Source organism: Camarhynchus parvulus, chromosome 2, assembly GCF_901933205.1.
Source record: "Camarhynchus parvulus chromosome 2, STF_HiC, whole genome shotgun sequence".
In the NCBI taxonomy this organism is placed as follows: Eukaryota; Metazoa; Chordata; class Aves; order Passeriformes; family Thraupidae; genus Camarhynchus; species Camarhynchus parvulus.
In genome coordinates, this window is record NC_044572.1 from 56,030,267 (window position 1) to 56,049,066 (window position 18,800).

General features: G+C 42.5%; 1 protein-coding gene across 14 annotated transcripts in view; it reads right to left on the minus strand.

The window, feature by feature from the left end:
* TNS3 (tensin 3) overlaps positions 1-18,800 on the minus strand; it is a 197,588-nt gene that overhangs the window by 81,684 nt on the left and 97,104 nt on the right. For all 14 annotated transcript variants that reach the window (XM_030971037.1, XM_030971044.1, XM_030971040.1 and 11 more), the window contains 2 exons: positions 1,313-1,442; positions 303-368 (listed from right to left, as the gene is read on the minus strand). In XM_030971037.1, the coding sequence (XP_030826897.1) occupies positions 303-368; positions 1,313-1,442 (196 nt within the window). The remainder of the gene's footprint in view (positions 1-302; positions 369-1,312; positions 1,443-18,800) is intronic.

Here is an 18,800-nt window from a genome sequence, read left to right on the forward strand (position 1 = left end):
GAGCCAAACCACCTACTATGTATGTTTTACACAGATACATTAAAGTTTTCTACTAGTTGTAGCAAGTGTTCTGGTATAGCTTTAAAACAAACTCTGGTGACTTCTATGCTGATATAAATGCAGAGTCTTTATTAACTTTTCCAAATTTAAACCAGTAACTAATATATTTTAATGAAAGAGTAAAATTTCAGATTTTTTAGAAGAGAAATGGAAGAAAAGAGGAAAAATACTTTTTAAAAAAAATGTGTATTTCAATATGATTTATTTTCAAATTAAGCGTATTTTTGGTTCTCTATGCTCACCTTGAATTTTCTCTGGAGTTCCTGAAAACACTAATTCCACCTTGCTATAGTCAGGGAAACGGTCATCTGAGAACAAAGGACAGGAATTCAGCAAGATGTTTCCCAGGAGAACAGTTTCAGTGCACTCAGAAATCAGGATTCTTTACAGCTATGTCATGTACCCTCATCACTCTTCCCTTCCCACTTGCAGCTTAGTGATCTGGTTTTAAAAGCCATATTTTTTGTGCCACACATTCTCAAGAAAAGACCACATAAATCCCAGCTGGAGTTTTGCTTGCTTTCTAGAACAGTCAAAAGCAGAAGAGATGTACATCCTAACCCTCTCTCTAGACAGTAGACAGACATGGCTTATAAAGAAAACGCACCCAGGAAAATTAAAATTGTTCCCCATATTGCCTAAACCACAATACTTGACCACAAAAGTTTTGGTATCCTTATGCTGCATGCTGCAGGAAAATATGCTTGATTTTAGTTTGCTAGTAACACAGGCTTAGCAAGTTCCAATCCTGAATATAAACACAATAAAACTGACAATATGATTTGGAAAATATGAGGACTAGTGCGACACATTTCAAGTGTGTCTGAAAACTGTGTCCATTCTTTAATATTCTGAAGCATATTAAAAGACTCAGACTATGTCACAAACACATTATCAGACTTTATGACTGTTTTCACTAGCCAAAAAAGAGAATAATTTAGCTCATCTTATTTCCTCCAATGGTGACAAAGAGAGTCACCATTTAAATGAGGGAGAAGGTGATAAGGACTGTGTAGGAGTATCTGAATTATTCTGACAATTAACTTGCTTGAAGAGCTTTTCCTATCATTAGAGTTTTACGGGTATTACACACTACAATTTCACTAACTCAAAGCAGTCTCCCTTTCCCCAAAAATAAGTAAGGGGGAAAAAAAAGAATCCTTTTGAGAATGGGTGCTGAAGAAGATCATCACATGCATATGCTTGCACACCCGCACATATACACATCCAACCAACCACAGAAGACAAGTACCTTTGTTGGCATTATCCAAATCTTCTTTGCCAAACACCAAGCTGTGTCCTTGAATAGCTCCAGTGTGAAACTGAAGGCGAAAAATCACATCACGAGTAGCTGACCTGTATTTTTTGTGATAACACTTTATCTAGAAAAACAGAGCAACATTTTATCTCAGATAGTATTTTCTTACAAGTCTGAACAAATGTGTATATATTAGTTGCTAACTAAAGCAGCCACAACACAATTGATTGTAGACACCTCTGATGTTGAAACAAGCAGGGTATGTGTTATTCAATCCTTTAAGATTACACAGGTCCAAGGCAGGATACTTCTAGATATGTAAAAAATAACAGTCACTATTTTCATCGTTATCAGTCACCCATCAGTAGGTTATGAGCCAGAATCACAATATCTGTGATATTGTACACAATATGTGCACAATATTGAAATGCTGACCTGTATACAGACCTCTTTCCTTCCAAATTAATGAATTTCAGCACACCCTTTTAAAAATAACTGAAGAATATGAGGACTTTTTCAAAGCAAGCCTGCAACTGATTATACTTATTTTAGGACTTGTAAAAACCTGCTCTAATGTTAGGATCTTATTTTAAGTTACTGCAGGAAGTTGATAGCAGTTTTCACACCTTGGCTAGAACAAGAATTCTACAAAAACATCTAGTATGAATTTCAGTAGCTAAAAGTGAACACCATACCCATTCTCTAACACCAGCTTCCCTTAGACAAAACCTATGGATATTTTACCTACTAATTCTCTGACTCTACTGTCATACAAAGGCACTCAGCATTCTTATAGGAATATGTAAAAATTTTGGCAACCTTAGTAACAGGACTGAAAATTTTGTTATATTATCCTGATTATATTGGGATTTTATGATAAGGCAGATATTACTGAAATGCATTAAAAAGAAAACAAATATCACTTTTATTAAAGTCAGAATAAGAAAAGCATCCTAGATAGAAAATGCCAAACAATTGAAGACAATAGAGTTACTTAAATTAAATAATGCAAGAAAAATGTAAGAGCTTACGAAGGATGCTTCTGAAAGTTGGGGTTAAAATATAGTGATGAAATTCTTCTCACTACAGAATTAAAAATCTAACAAGATGTTACTATCTAGCCTTCATTATAGTAACCCCATGATATCCTAAATTCCAGAAGTTAATCAGCACTCACCATATACCTGGCACACAGGACAACTTCTGAAATAGTTCAGCCCATATACCAGAAATGGTTTTTTGTCAAGTATTCTGTATGCAAATCACATCTTCCTAAACCATTATAAGGGCTGGGTGATTCTCTATGCATGCAATCTCTGTTTAATCGGAAAGCAAGGAGGTTGGTTGTTTGTTTTAAGAGAATCCCCTACAGTATATTGGCAATACCAGGTAAAATAGTATTTCCTTCTTTCTTTAGACAGTACTCTACATGCACTAATTGTGTACACAGCCCTGTTAAAGGGATCTATTTCCTGTTAGTCCAACACAACTACCAGCATGACTTGACTACTTTAATTACCAAAAGGTAAGGTATGAATAAAGTTTGACTGCTTGAGTCAATAAACAAGTGCTCAATCTCCAGCATGCCAAGCAACTCTGCAAAGACAAAACACCATCATAAAGGATGAAAAAGGCAAGTTTGCCTAGAAGTGAAGAATGGACAGAAACAGAATTAAGAGAGCCCTGATAAGAGATATTAGAACTAACCTGTTGGAATTTTTTTTTATCATCTATAGATGAGGCAACTGAGAGGTGTTTTAAAAACTTTATTTTCAGTCTGCTGAGAAGGTTGAGACAATACAGATGTTATAATCCATGCCATCACAATCAGAAGCCTACTATTTCTTAATTACAATACACTATAAGTGTTTCTTGGCCTATCAGCTTTTTGCCACACTATGATGTAGATGCTTTAAAGCTAATCATCTAAAACTACCCCTCGTGGGTCTCTACAAATCTATTTCCCACATTAACCTGCTCCAAAATGTAGAATTAGTATGAAAGTAACTGTGATAACTCCATGTAATTGTATTATGTGAGCAAAAATACTTGAAAAGAGCATCTTTAAGTTTATATACATTCATACATAATTTAAATTTTGGCTTTGCACGGTTGTTGGATTTATTCAAAATGTACTGTCTTTTACATAATCTCATTTATAAAAATACTGAATGAGAGAGGGAGTTCCTCCTTCTTCATACCTTCTAATCCAAAGTACCAGCCTTGGATTTAACCTGGATTAGCTTAAAATTTAATAATTTAAAGTTTTAATTAATTTAAGTTAAAATTAACTTAAGTTTTGTCCTAACGAACTTGCCTACAGAGAATTGTAATTTTTCATGAAAATCTGTTCGCTCTTACAATCAGTAATATTTTACCTCTATATCTATAGACAAAAAACATCTTTTAGTGCTCAGTATGCATAATAAACTTTCAATGAAGTCTTAGCATAACTTTGAATTCTGACTTCACTACCTTTTGATGCCATAATCAAGAATTAATGCAAGCCACTGTAATGTGCTGGAAAATTCCTATATGCATTTGCAGATGTCAGTGCAGCTTTTCAACAGCTGCATCTGTTCTGTATCACCACATGCTATTCACATGATGTTAACAAATTCCCTAAATCTAAGGCAAGAAAGGATATTTACCTTTCTAAAACAAGCAAACAAACAAACAAACATGAATTTCAAACAGTTAAACCTTTTAGGAATTGGAGGTGGAGCATCTTATAGATGATTATTTTTGTCTGATACCACTGAATATTTTGCTTAGACAGAATAAAAAAAATATTCAAAACTAAAGTTTTTGTTTAGGAAATACTGAAGTGCTGAAAAATACACTGGTTTGCTCACAATTATCTCAAATAATAGCATGAGATTATGGAAGATTATCTCTTTTAAAATGATGCATTACTAAAAAGCTACATGCTCTTTCTCCATTCTAAAATCTCATTGGAGAGATACTGAGTTTATCTCAGACTGAATTCTGTCGTGATCTATTCCATTTTCTTAGGCACCAACAGTCCTTCAAAAACTAACGAAATGTCCTTAATTTGAAACTGTCTTAAACTTTCAAAGTATGCCAATTTATAATAGTATATTTAAAAATTGTTTCTCCCTTTTTCAGTGAAAGAACAAAAGAACAATATACAGAACTGAATAGGGAGGGGGAAAAAAATAATCTGATACCAAATCTGGACACTGTTATGGTTTAGGAATGGTATTCCCCAATTCAGTGTTCCCACTGAAACATTTCAAACCACACACCACTTGACCACACCCTCTCACCTTCTCCCCAGCAGCAAGCTGAAGAGAATTGGAGGCACAAAAGATAAGATGACAGACTGAAATAAAAACAATTTATTGAAAACAGCCCTGAAATAAGACAATGAAAAGTAATAGCAACGATACTAATAACAGAGTATACAAGAAAAAGAAAACCACAACAACAACAAATGAATGAGTCATATACAATTGCTCAAACCTTCCCCCCACAGAATCCCCAACAGTGCCCATCTGCTCCTTCCACCATGCAATCCAAACCAGAAGGAATCCCTTCCCCATCCCAAAAAAATGAAACAGGGTGGTATAGAATAATAACCACTGTATCCTAGCCATGCCCCTTCTGGCTATTGCAAAAATTAAACCTGTCCTGAACAGGACCAGGACATTATCCACCCCTTATTCTATGCCATCTACATCATGCCCAAAACCCACACCTTCCATCTACACAAACACACACAAACACACACAAACACACATACACACACACACACACACACACACATATATATATGTACACACACACACACACATATATATGTACATACACACACACACAAGCACAGGTATCATTTACATAGCCATTGGCCTAATCCTTTCAAGTTGTCTGCTGAGTTCATTCAGTTCATGACTATCACTTCCATCTGCCCTAGGTGTCTTCTAAGGCAAAAGGGCTGGTGTGTTGTTGGGTGGTTGCAAGCTGCAACAGGAGCTCATGACTGGTGTATCTGGAGCAGTCCATTCTCATTGTTTGTTCTCACTGTTTACACTGGCAGTGTCATTCAGCAACCAACATTATACATTTTAAGATTACTGTTTTCACCCAAAAATCAAGTCCCCTTGAAGTACGTGTCCCCTGTACCTCTCCATTACACACCAAGTGCATCCAGGTCCCTAAGCAAAAACAATCCCATGGATGGGTTTGCCTTTGCTTGAAGCAGAACTTATTCAAACTGTCTTGCCTAACATATTCCTCATGCACCACAGGGTCTTTATTCCCTTCTGCAGTATGTGGAGGTTTTGATTGGGCAGGGCCAGCTCAATTGGTAGAGTTCTTGTGTTAACTTAGCAGGTGGCCTCTGCTACATCCCAATGTTTGAAGTGTGGTAAATAGGTATGATTCGTGCTTATAAAATTGAAAGAGTAATAAATATGGATACAGTAATCAATATCTGGAAATAATAAAACAGTTAAAAAGTTGAAATGCCAAAAAGAAAAGCGAGAGGAGGGGCTCTACACTCCTTCCCTGCAGATGTTCAAGATAGAAGGAAATAGCAAGAGATAATAGTTACCAAAATTAACAAAAAGAAGGAGAAAATCTGGTTGAGTCCCAGGAAAATGCTAATTATAAGAGATTTATTGCTGTGATGCTGAAATGTAGTAGAATATTAGTTTTGGCTTACATTATATTGGCTTGGTGCGCATGCGTAACCCAAAGGTGAACTAAGAGACAAAAGAGGAAGAGGAGAGGCCTTCATCAGGACGACCCCCAAAGACTTGTGCGACCACCAAAACGAGTGATGGAGCATGCGCGGTAAAGGTGATGATGAGGGCGGAGACAGAAGAGTGATGAATCGAAAATGGGAGGAGATGATATCGACACCTGGCTTATAAGGGGGGAATCTTCACTTGGCAAGCTCGTACGTGAGGTGGCCGAAGTCCAAGAGCCCTGCACTCCGTACCCCGCGGTTATCTTTTGCTTATGCGCTATTATCTGAACCAAATTATCCCTTATTTTAATCAAATTATATTGTCAATATATATTCTCTAAATTATTCAATTAAAATTGTTGCTATCTCAAATATTGTTTGGTTTTTTTATGAAAGGATAATTAAGCAAACATAACAATTTTGGTGCCGAAACCCGGGACTCTCTTAACTCCGGGGAGGTGGATAGTTTCTGGGAAGGAGCTCCCCACCAGATTTTTAAGTGGTCCCAAGGCTAGACCACTCTCCCTTGGGAAAAGAGAGTCTTCATTACAATAACGCATAAGCAAATTAGTTATTAAGAGCGCGCAAGAGAGGCTCCCATCAGAGTGCCGGCTTACAGGAGACAGAGTACCCATATAAAACTGCTTTGTGCACGAAGACCCTCGTGAGAAAAGGAGGCTGTGAGTATCACGAGGTTTTGGGTCGAGGGCGGCTGTATGCATGTGTGAGTGTGTGTGGAGTATCTGAGACGGGGGCTGGGCAGTCCCGGACCCCCGAAGCAAGTGGGACCTCCCAGTACCGCGTTTTCGCACCCTCCGAGAGGAGGCCAGCCGGGAAAGGAGGAAAGTGAAAGAAAAGTGAACAAGGGGGGATCCCGGGAGGGTTTGACCCAGGGAGAAAGAGGAGATCCCTGGTCCAAGCACCTGCGGGAAGTCCTTGGCCAGGAGGGATTGACTTCAGTAGGGAAATTGAGAAGGAGAGTGATTGAATAAGTTCAATTTCCTTGGAGGAGTTGGTAGCAGGCATTTTAGTATGTGATTAGATGGTGAGAGGAAGGGGCTAATAGATTGAGAAAAAGAGAGAGATAGGAGTAGAACAGACTGCAGAGGGAGAAATAGGAGTGGAACAAGTAGATTGAAAAGGCAGTGTGACAAAGTAGTAAGAAAGTTGAACCACGGGGTGAGTGCAGGAAACTGAGATTTTCCTGGTACCGGGGATCTCTTGGTTTGTTGCCGCCAGAGATGGGTCAGGGAAAAAGTAAATGCCTTGACCCAGGGGCTGCAGATTGTGTGAAATCTCAGCTGTTTGGAGTATCTGGGAACCGTGAGGGGGGTTCTCAGGAGGGGAGCAGCATTCCTCAGGACAGCCTGCTGGAGATGATGATACGGCTTTAGGATGAGTGGGAATCCCAAAGGGGAAAAAGTAAACAGAAAATGATTAAGTATTTTATGTTTGAATGGACAAAGGAAATTATCCGGAAAGATAATTTATATTGGCCCAAGTGCGGATCATTTGAGGATTGGATTTGCCAGGCTCTAAGCATATATATGAATTCAAAAGACCCTGTTAATCAGGAGGAGAGTGAGCATGCTGCCTTAACAAATAAGAGAACAAACAATTCATGATCTTATAGACCAGTGTCTCATAATTGATAGTTGTTGTAGAGAAGAAGTTTATATACCACATCATAAGTGCATTCCAGGGGCAGATTGGTGCTGTGAGTATGCCTATTGGAGGCAGCGACGTAATAAACTCCCCGCCCTTGAACCAGAAAATAATTAGCAAAATCTTATCGTGGTTAGCATATCCCAGAAGTTTTAGAAAATATAAGTTTATCGTGTTCTAGTCTAACCTTTTCCCTGTTCTTTTCATTTTAATTATGTTTTCTTGACCAGCCAGAACTGAAAAATGGCATTTAAAAGGAGACAAGCAAACTCTGTGGGGCTATGGGTGCCAAAGAAACTAAAAGCACCAGTGACTAGATCCCGGGATAGTACCTTTGCTACCGAGAAGACTGGCATCTCGGCCCTTGGTTGCAACCCAAGGGGCCTTGAGAAAAGTAGAAAGGTAAATTTCCTGAAGATTATTTTCACTGTGATCATTCTGGTACCCTAGACAGTTGGCAAAAGCCAGAAAGCCACACTGGACAGAGTTCAAAAAAATAAAAAGATCGGCAATGAAAACGCAAACAGGGCAAAAACCAAGTCCCAGCAATTTCAATATCTGTGACTATTGCAATCACCCTGTGTGGATTAAAGACAAGATGGAATCTGTGTTTGTGACACACCTGTATGTTAGTTCTGCCTGCTACAATCGCAGCAGTTTTATAGATATTTGTGTTAAAGAAGGAAAGATGTACTGGGTAGGGAAAAATTTGGGATATAATAGACGAGCTCCTTATCCCCATGGTAACCAGATTTGCCCTCAATATGAAAAGTTCTTTTGTTTTGAAAGGGATGATAATGGAAATAACCCAAGTATAGGTATAGGGAGCCAGGCACTAAGAGAAAAATTGAAAAAGGAAATGAAAGAAGAAAAAGAAACAAAGAGGAATAGAGGAAAGAACAGGAGAAAAGAGTCAAAAGAATTGGCTGAACTATATAAACAACTAAAACAGCACTACAAAGATTGGGACCTGCCAGGCTCGAATAAGAATCTGTTTGTGAGATTGATGCAAGAGATTGCCACAGAACTGGGATTATCTAAATGTTGGATTTGTGGAAGTTTAAAAATGGCTGAAAGATGGCCATAGAAAGGTGAGAGCTTAGCTCCAGAGCAATTTTTAAAGTGGAACCACACCCAAATTTCTAGAACATTGAAGAGACCTGAAAGATAGATTTTAAGCCATCAAGTAATTAGAACTATTTGTATAACTCGAGAAAGAAAGAAATTTAATAAAATAGTGGGACATACGCCTTGTAAATCCACATTGGTACTAAATATAGATAATCGTTCAAAAGTCTGGCGACCTAAAACCCCTGCTGGGTACTGGGGACCAATAAAAGAAATAAACTGTGAATGGGATGAACAGATTGATCTATGCTGGTACAGAAGTCCTGGAGCTAACCCCTACCAATCCATCAACAGCCTGAGGTCTTATTGGGAACAACCAGAGAAAACTGATAAGAAATGGAAAGCCCCAGATGAGATATATTGAATTTGTGGGCAACGGGCTTACAGTGAGTTACCTCAAAAATGGAGAAGAACCTGTACCTTGGGAGTAATACAACCCTCCTTCTTTGTTCTACCAAAGTCTAGGAGCAATGTATTAGGAACTCCACTGTATGAAACCCTGCAGCGGAATAAAAGAGATTTGAATTTCAATTTTCCAACAGCAGGAGGGAACCAAAAATGGGGAGAGGACGAATGACCTGCAGAAAGAATTATAGCATATTATGACCCAACAACATGGGCTCAAGATAGGTCATGGGGGTATAGGACCCCAATTTACCTGTTGAATCGATTGATAAAGCTCCAAACAGTAGTGGAGGTGGTGACAAATCACACCTCCGGTGCCTAAAAATGTTGGCCAAGCAATATACACAAATGCGGTCATTTGTGTACCAAAAACAGAATTGCCCTAGACTATCTGTTAGCAGAAGAAGGAAGAGTTTGTGAGAGATTTAATGAATCTAAGTGCTGTGTAGAAATTGATGATTATGAGAAAGCTATCACAGAACTTGCGAAGGAAATTAAAAAAGTGGCTCATGTGCCAGTACAAAAGTAGAATTCAATCTTGAAAGCAGATTGGTGGGATAACCTCTTTAGAAGTGTTTAGTGGAAAAAGTTAAAGTTCATGTTGTTATGTTCAATTTTGAGACTCTTGTTTCTGCCTTGTATGATTCCATGTTTTATTAGGCTAATTCATTCAGTGATTCAGGGGATGCAGATTACAACAATGCCTCTAGATCCAGAATCAGCAGAAAAAAGAAAACCAAGATCTATAATGGTACTAAAAGCAAAATCGACTAGTGTTAAAGAACAAAGGCCAGAGAAATAGAGATAGCCCAGGAGATGCTAACCAAATTTGAAAAAGAGTGTGAAAAATTAGAAGCAGCAAGAGAAATGCTGGAAAAGTTTGAAGTTGAAATAAGACAACTAGAAAATCAAAATTCTGAAAAATATAAAAGATATCAGAGCACAGCATTTTAATAAAGCACGAATCAATGATCAAGAAGAGAAATGGGGGATTTGTAGTAAATAGGTATGATTCGTGCTTATAAAATTGAAAGAGTAATAAATATGGATACAGTAATCAATATTTGGAAATAATAAAACAGTTAAAAAGTTGAAATGCCAAAAAGAAAAGCGAGAGGAGGGGCTCTACACCCCTTCCCTGCAGATGTTCAAGATAGAAGGAAATAGCAAGAGATAATAGTTACCAAAATTAACAAAAAGAAGGAGAAAATCTGGTTGAGTCCCAGGAAAATGCTAATTATAAGAGATTTATTGCTGTGATGCTGAAATGTAGTAGAATATTAGTTTTGGCTTACATTATATTGGCTTGGTGCGTATGCGTAACCCAAAGGTGAACTAAGAGACAAAAGAGGAAGAGGAGAGGCCTTCATCAGGACGACCCCCAAAGACTTGTGCGACCACCAAAACGAGTGATGGAGCATGCGCAGTAAAGGTGATGATGCGGGCGGAGACAGAAGAGTGATGAATCGAAAATGGGAGGAGATGATATCGACACCTGGCTTATAAGGGGGGAATCTTCACTTGGCAAGCTCGTACGTGAAGTGGCCGAAGTCCAAGAGCCCTGCACTCCGTACCCCGCGGTTATCTTTTGCTTATGCGCTATTATCTGAACCAAATTATCCCTTATTTTAATCAAATTATATCATCAATATATATTCTCTAAATTATTCAATTAAAATTGTTGCTATCTTAAATATTGTTTGGTTTTTTTATGAAAAGATAATTAAGCAAACATAACAGAAGGTCCCACCATCCATTGTTTTCAATATGGTTTTAACAGTCCATTGTAATGTTCAGTTTTCCCAGAGGCTGGTGCATGATAAAGAGTATGATACATCCACTCCATACCATGCTGTCTGGTCCAGGTGTCTGTGTGGCAATTTTTGAAATCAGTTCTCTTGTCCAACTCACTTTTTTCTGGGGTGGCATGTCTCCACAGAACTTGCTTTTCAAAGCCCAAGATGGTGCTGCTGGCAGTGGCATGAGGCACAAGGTACATCTCCAGTGGTTGCTTCCAGCATTGTAAGAAGGTAATGCTCGCCTTGGCGGGTTTGCCTGAGTGTGATGCAATCAATCTGCCAGACTCCTCATATTTATATTATGACCATTGTCCCCCATACCACAGGGGCTTTACCTGCTTGTCCTGCTTGATTGCAGCACATTTCACTGTTATGGATAACCTGAGAGATAGAGCCCATGGTTAAATCCACCCCTCAATCATAAGCCCATCTGTATGTTGCATCTCTTCCCTCATAATCTGAGGTGTCATGGGCCCACCAAGCCAGAAATAATTCACCCTTATGTTCCCAGTCCAGATCCACCTGAGAGACTTTAATCTCGGCAGCTTGATTCACCTGTTGTTGCAACATTCTTCAGTAGCCTAACTCTTCAGTATGTGTGCATCTCCATGAGGTACTTTTGCAGCCAACTTCTCTATCTAGGCAGCAAAGTCTTGATATCATTCAACAGCCCAGATAGGTTTACCTCTGTGCTACCAATAATCTTTTTCCACCAATACAGATACCCCCACAGAACACCTGCCACCATCCATGAGTCAGTGTACACCATCCATGGTAGAGTGCTGGCCATTTCTCTCATTCAGTGATATCTAAAGGCAACTGGATGTCCTTCAGCTCTGTGACCTGACTTGATCCACCTTGTCCCTCAATAGCTTCTGCAACTTGTCACATAGGACTCCATACAGCAGCTTTCTGTTTTCAATGTATCCCTACAATACAGCAGGAACTGTTGGTAAAGAGAGCATACTGATTTCATTTTCTGGGGCTGATTATATAGTGAGACCTCCTCAGCATGTCACCATGTCCTCCTGCTTCTCTGATGTTAGTACAAAATTTTTGCCTATGGGCCAGTTTGTGATGACTTCCAAGATCCCTGGGCAATTAGGGTTTCCTATTCAAGCTAGCCATGTGATCAGCATGACTCACTCCATGAAGCATCAGTGGCATGTGTGAACCAACCCAGCACTGGCAGTTGAGGCTCCAGGAGGAGCTGTGCTTTGATGTCAGTCATTCTGAAGTGGCTCAACCACCTTCATAAGCTGCCAGGATCTCTTTTTCAGTAGGGGTGTAGCAGGCCTTGGATTCCTGACTCTGGAACCCTGGGGACTCCCTGGATATCTTTTGCCAGACACTTCAGGAAAGACCATTTTCCCCCCAGCTGCGGTATAGAGCACACTTTTCACATCTTATCCTGTCTTGACTGGCCCAAGGGCTACTGCATGAGCAGTCTTTTGTTTGGTTTGTTCAAAAGCATGTTGCTGTTCAGGACCACACTTAAAATCATTCTTCTTAAAATCATTCTTCTTCACTTGATAGAGTGGTCTTACAATCTAACTAAAATCTGAAAAATACATCCTCCAAAAACCTCTATCAGCTAGGAAAGCCTGTGTTTTCTTCTTGCTGGTTGATGGGGACATAGCTGCTATTTTTTTTTTTGTTTTGCCTACATCCATTGGAACCTGACAACACTTATCTTGCCATTTTACTCCTAAAATCTGAATTTCCTGGGCAGGTCCATTGACCTTACTTTGCTCTATCGCACAGCCAGCCTTCAGGAGGACCTGGATTATCTTCTTGCCTTTCTCAAAAATTTCCTCTGCTGTGTAACCCCACAGAATGATGTCATTAATGTGTTGCAAGTATTCTGGAGCCTTGCCCTTTTTCAGTTCAGTCTGGATCAGTACATGGCAAATAGTGGGGCTATTTCAAGTCCCGGAGCAGTCCGTTTCAGGTGTACTAGACACCCTTCCATGTAACATCAGACTGTTGCCTGCACTTTTCTGATAAAGGAATGGAGAAAAATGCATTAGCAATGTGAAAAGTGGCACCATTTTGCTGCCTTGGACTCCAGTTCATAGTGAAGTTCCAGCATGCCCAGCACAGAAGCACTCAGAAGTGGTGTCCACTCTCCAATGGACTTATGCACTGGCCACACAGGACTAATAAAGGGTGAGCGAGTCTTGCTGACCACTCCCTGGCTCTCTGGAGGACGAATCACTTCACTCATGAGGAATCATTGTGGCAGCCACTCTCTGGTCACAGAGAGTGACAGGCACAACTTTCCCAGGCATTATCCTGGGGAAGGCTGTGAGAAGATCAGAGAAAAGAATGGTAAACAATTCTTATCTTCACTTGCTGCACCTGTTTTTGTGAACATGTGGAATGCGTTATGGAGATTTGTTTACCAAAGGGTAACTTCTTAATTGGCCAATGGTGATGGCATTTGGATTCAAGGACCAATAGGGTCCACTTGTATCCGTCTGTAAGGGATATGTTTTTCTTAATAAGTATAGTATAATAAAGCAATTGATCAGCCTTCTGGAATCATGGAGTCATGTTAATTATTACCCAGCCAGGGCTGCCATGCTACGACAAAACATAGTGTCACTGTTTGTTGCGCTACTGTCAAGAGTACATTGTCATGGCAGTGACTGTTACTGTTGACGGTTGTCACAAGGGTTTTTGGGGTAAAGGAAGAGACGAGATGGGCTCCATGATCAGAAGGCTTGATTTATTACGTTATGATATATACATCTATTATAACTATACTAAAAAGAAAAAGAAAGTTTCCAGAAGCTGCTAGCTACCTAAGAATAGAAAGTGAAGATAGAATAACAAACCAGCTCTCTCAGACTGTGTCCAAGAGATCTCAGTTCTGGATTGGTCACCAACCCCAAACATCCAAACTGGGCCAATCCAGGCAGACCTGTTACATTCCACAGCAGCAGATAACCTATTGTTTATGTCTGGTTGCTGAACTTCTCAGCTTCAGCAGGAAAATCCTAAGAGAGGATTTTTCATAAAAGAAATGTCTGTGACATCTGACTCTTTTTTATTTAATTAAATTAAAAAGAAAAGTGTTTGTATTTTTTTCTGCTGAGTCATGCAGAGGAAAGAACAAACACCTGCCAGTTTTGTGCTCCTGTGGAATGAACAGGAATTTCTTCACCTATAAAACATAAAATTCTATGATACCACTAAAACAACCTTACAATATAAGAAAATGCAAAAACATTGCAAAACAAAGTCCAAGTCCCAACAGCTGAGTTTCAAGAAAAATCCATGGCCTGAAGATGTTCTTCTTTGCCATCTGTGAAAGTCTCTTTTGGTCCTGAAAACAGGATTGCTGCAGAAGACAGTTTCAAACAATTTTTTAAAAAGTTTCTGAAATGTCTTAGACACAGCCCTTTATTGAACAACTTGGGCTGAAGCTAATTTTTGCCCTTCGATGCTTTTTGAGCTGCTGCCCCAGCTATTTCAACTCTTTTTTATTTAATTTAAATTGGTTTTTTTTTTTTTTAACAGCAGCAGCAGCCAGCAGCAGAGGGGCCTGAGAGAGGCCCTGGTAGGACCTGGCCCCTCAGGCAAGCTCTGCATTAACACAGGCCAGCACCCTGCTGCCAGTTTGGCAGAAGGGGTGACCAAAGGCCTCCATTCCCTAAAACCACCGACACATGCCAGCAGTGAGGGAATAGAAGCACCCCCGAGAAATTCCATCTCACGTTTGGGAACATTTGTTCCCCAAAGCAAACGAGCCATGATGGCTTTCCGTTGTCCCTCCTGCTTCTGCCATGCAGATGCAGAGGGTTTGTTCTCATCTGCCCCCTCGCATCACCCCCATCCTCTCCGGACTGGGGACCGGAGGCAGAACTTTCGAGATCCACCCCCAGCTCGCCACTGGAGCGAGTGAGGGGCGGCAAAGAGATCTGCGCCCCCCAAGGGGAAAAAAACGACCAAACACCCCCTTTGGGCTGCAGACCAAAGGCAGACCCCTTGGGACCCACCGCCCCCTCGCCACTGGGGCGCATGAGGGGCAGGAGAGATGGCAATCTCCAAGCAAGGACCCCCAACCCCCCAAAAACTCTGATTTTGAAAACAGGCAGCCGTGTTGCCCACGCCCCCAGCTGTCGGGTCACGCCCCCCCCACGGAAGGAAAGGCTGAAGCCCTCTTCCCTTGTCCCAGCTGCCTCCGCAGGGGCAGCCCCGGGACAGCCCGAAAAGCTCGGGGGGAGAGCCACGCTGGGTGCAGGGGACGAGGCCTCCGAAGGCGGCAGAACCTCTGGGGCGGGCAGCTCTGAAGGCGGTCCCGCGGGCTCATCGCCGCACTCAGCATCATCTTGAACTGGAACCGAGTCGGCGGGAGACGGTTGGGCTGCTGGGGGGTCTGGTTCAGCCCCAGAAGGTGGTGGGGCCGGCCCGGGAGGGGCCGGAGGGGGGGGCGGGGGCGGCGGGTCGCTCTTCTCAGGTGCAACCTCCGACCTCGGCGCTGCGGGCAAAAGCGTGACCGCTGGAGACTCTGGGGCCGGCGGGAGCCCGTCCCCCGGCGGGACGGAAGCAGCTGCCGCGTCTCCGTCGTCACCAAGCGACGCCGGGGCCGCGGGGGGTGGGGCCATGGCCGGTGCCACGGCCGGCGCTGCCGCCGCCGGGCCGCGCGGGGGGCGCCCGGCTGGGGCGGCCCCGCTCGCTTCGGCAGGCGCGGCCTCGTGGACCGGTGCCGCCCGCACCTCTGGGTGGGGTGGAGCCCACGGAACCGGCCGGAGCGGGGCCGGCAGCGCTGGCTGCGGCGGTGGCGCCGCCCACTCAAACCCCCTCCGCGAGCGGCGGGGGGAGGGAGAAGGTGGCCCCATCTGAGCATGCTCAGAAGACGGAGGAAAAAAAAACTTCAGCACCGGGCGAAATTTCACCCCCCCGCTGGGAAGCAGCCGTTCGTCCCTCTCCGAAGGGTCTTCCCTCGGGAATCGGGGGGAATGGTGCTTGCCCCCTCGCTTCAGCGATCCAGGGGGAAGCAGCTGCTCTTCGTTTTAAAACTAGAAAAAGTGCCTCAAAGACCGGGTAGCTGCGAGGGCAACGGCAGCTCCGGTCCCAAACAACCTGGAAAATAAATTCCATGCATTCCCATACATACGAATCCAATGCGTATAGAACATTAGTGAAAAATCCAAAGAATTTTGCCCATCGAAAAAACCCATATAATTGTCTCTTCTCCATAGGAATATTGTCCTCTTCAACCCATCTGCCCCAGAGGGAAATAAGGCTCTCCTCTGAGGGAGAAAAATGGACTTGTGCCTCAGTGGGAAAATTCATCCAGTTTTCCAGCCACCATGTGTATAGGGCAGCATTTTCAGGAAGGGAAAAGCCTACAGTACCTTCCGAGAGAGTCCAGCACACTCTGGCCAGCTGCTGCTCGAGGCTGAAAGGCTCTCCGGGCATCTTCCTGGAGTCTTTCCAAAGGTTTGCTTTGTGGTCAGCCTTGGCTGTGAACTCTGTCCAAATCTGGATCTTCGGTTCTTCAGCTCCTGGCCTAGAATCCACTTCTGCTCCTCTGGGGTCTCACGAAGTGATAAATGTCCTCAGAAGCATGAGGGGTTCACCAGTTGTTGACGGTTGTCACAAGGGTTTTGGGGTGAAGGAAGAGACGAGATGGGCTCCATGATCAGAAGGCTTGATTTATTACGTTATGATATATACATCTATTATAACTATACTAAAAAGAAAAAGAAAGTTTCCAGAAGCTGCTAGCTACCTAACAATAGAAAGTAAAGAATGAATAACAAACCAGCTCTCTCAGACTGTGTCCGAGAGATCTCAGTTCTGGATTGGTCACCAACCCCAAACATCCAAACTGGGCCAATCCAGGCAGACCTGTTACATTCCACAGCAGCAGATAACCTATTGTTTATGTCTGGTTGCTGAACTTCTCAGCTTCAGCAGGAAAATCCTAAGAGAGGATTTTTCATAAAAGAAATGTCTGTGACAGTTACCTATTGTTTCTCAACCCTCAGAAGTCCCAGAGCAGAAGGGTCCTCTGAGAGACCAGGCAAGGTGTTCAGCTGTCCAATTTCCTCTGTCTCTACAGCAGCTGTGGAGACACCAAAAGCCCAATGATGCCCTTTTGGGTCCTCAAAATACCCTCTCCTAAGGTAATCTATGCCAATGATGCACAGGGTTTCTGGATCAGTCACAGCTGGGTGTTTTTCCATTCATTCCCAGTCAGGCTCACTACAGCTTCCATTACAGTCACCTGTCACCCCGGAAACAGCAAAAGATTCTGCCCCTACATATCTCAACAGCATCAGGGTACATTGTATGCAAGTGTCTACTAAAACGTCACACTCATGTGGGTCTGATGTTCCAGGCCATGGGATCCATGAAGTCAAATAAATCAGACTGTCCCTTTCCCACACCTGGCTGAAGGTAGGGCCCCTCCTGTAACAGTACTTCTTACTTATTTCTTGTAAGCATAGAGATCCCTTCAAGACCATTGGAAGTAGCATCAGCCCTCCTATTCTCTCTGAGGTCTTACTCACTGGAAACTGGAGCAGGACTTATCCTTGAATTATTTCCTGCAGTAGTTGTGGTTCCTCTCAATTCACACACCAGTGCTGCTAGGACAGAGGTGGGTTTTCCATCCCACCTCCATATATCCTCTCCATGGCTATGCATGTAAAACCACAGGTTACTTTGTAGTGTGTACCCTCTCTCTTGAGCAGGACAACACTTGTTGCTAATAGCAGAGACTGGTCTGTACTGGCAGGGCATGGTACATTTCTTTAAACTGCTGATAGTCCTTTCTGAACTGCAGGAGGTCCTGGGACAGTCTTTCCATGGACAAGATGCAGGCCCATAGGGAGGAAGGTCTTTGTTCACTTTCTTTCCATGATATCATTGTCAATGAGTTCATATACAGCAATGGTGCACTTCCTAGGAACTTCCACCACATGTGGTGTTTGTGTACACCAGACTTCATATGGATTTATAGGGAATTGCTCATTATTTGAATCCTTATAAAGTACCTCCAGCACAGCTAATTCTCTCAAGTATTGGATACCTTTCTCCATGGTGTTCCACTTGTCTCACTGCACTAATAGATCACCCTTATTAAGATACAAGACACTCCCTATACTTGACAGCAGTCACCTCCTGAGGTTGAGACGCTGTCCGCTTGCCAATCCCAATGTACACATTCCAGGATACAAATCCCAGTTGCTTGGCTTCAGTACCATCTGGTTTCATATTGTGGGCTACAAAATATCCCAGTATTAGACCAGCCACATCATCAGGGGCTACCCAGCTGGTGGCTGAAATCTTTACTCATACCTCATGGCTCACCCAGGGACAGAGATCAGGTGATTGCCCTGCTTCTTCCTCTTGTGGAGTGCCCTACTGCTTCTTCATCCCTCATTATGCCAATTGATTCAGTCTTGGATTTCTTCTTCTGTATAGGAGCAACTGCTACCAGCACATGTTGTTCCCCTGGTTCAGCTGCAGTTTGAGTGGCCACAGTGCCTGTTGATAGGCTTTCCTCCCTTCCCACTGATGGTGCTGTCTGATAATGAGAAATGTCCGATAAACAGATGCCAGAGCCCAGCACATTGCACAACTTCATTCCTCTCTGGAACTGCCACAGCATTTCTTCTTTTGCATATTTTATCACTTCAACAGAGTCTTGTAGTTGTGCAGGGGTGAACTTACAAGCCATTGGAGCAGAATAGTCCTTCAGAAGCTGGCCCATTTTTTCCTACCTTCCATGTCACTCATGATGACCCACCCT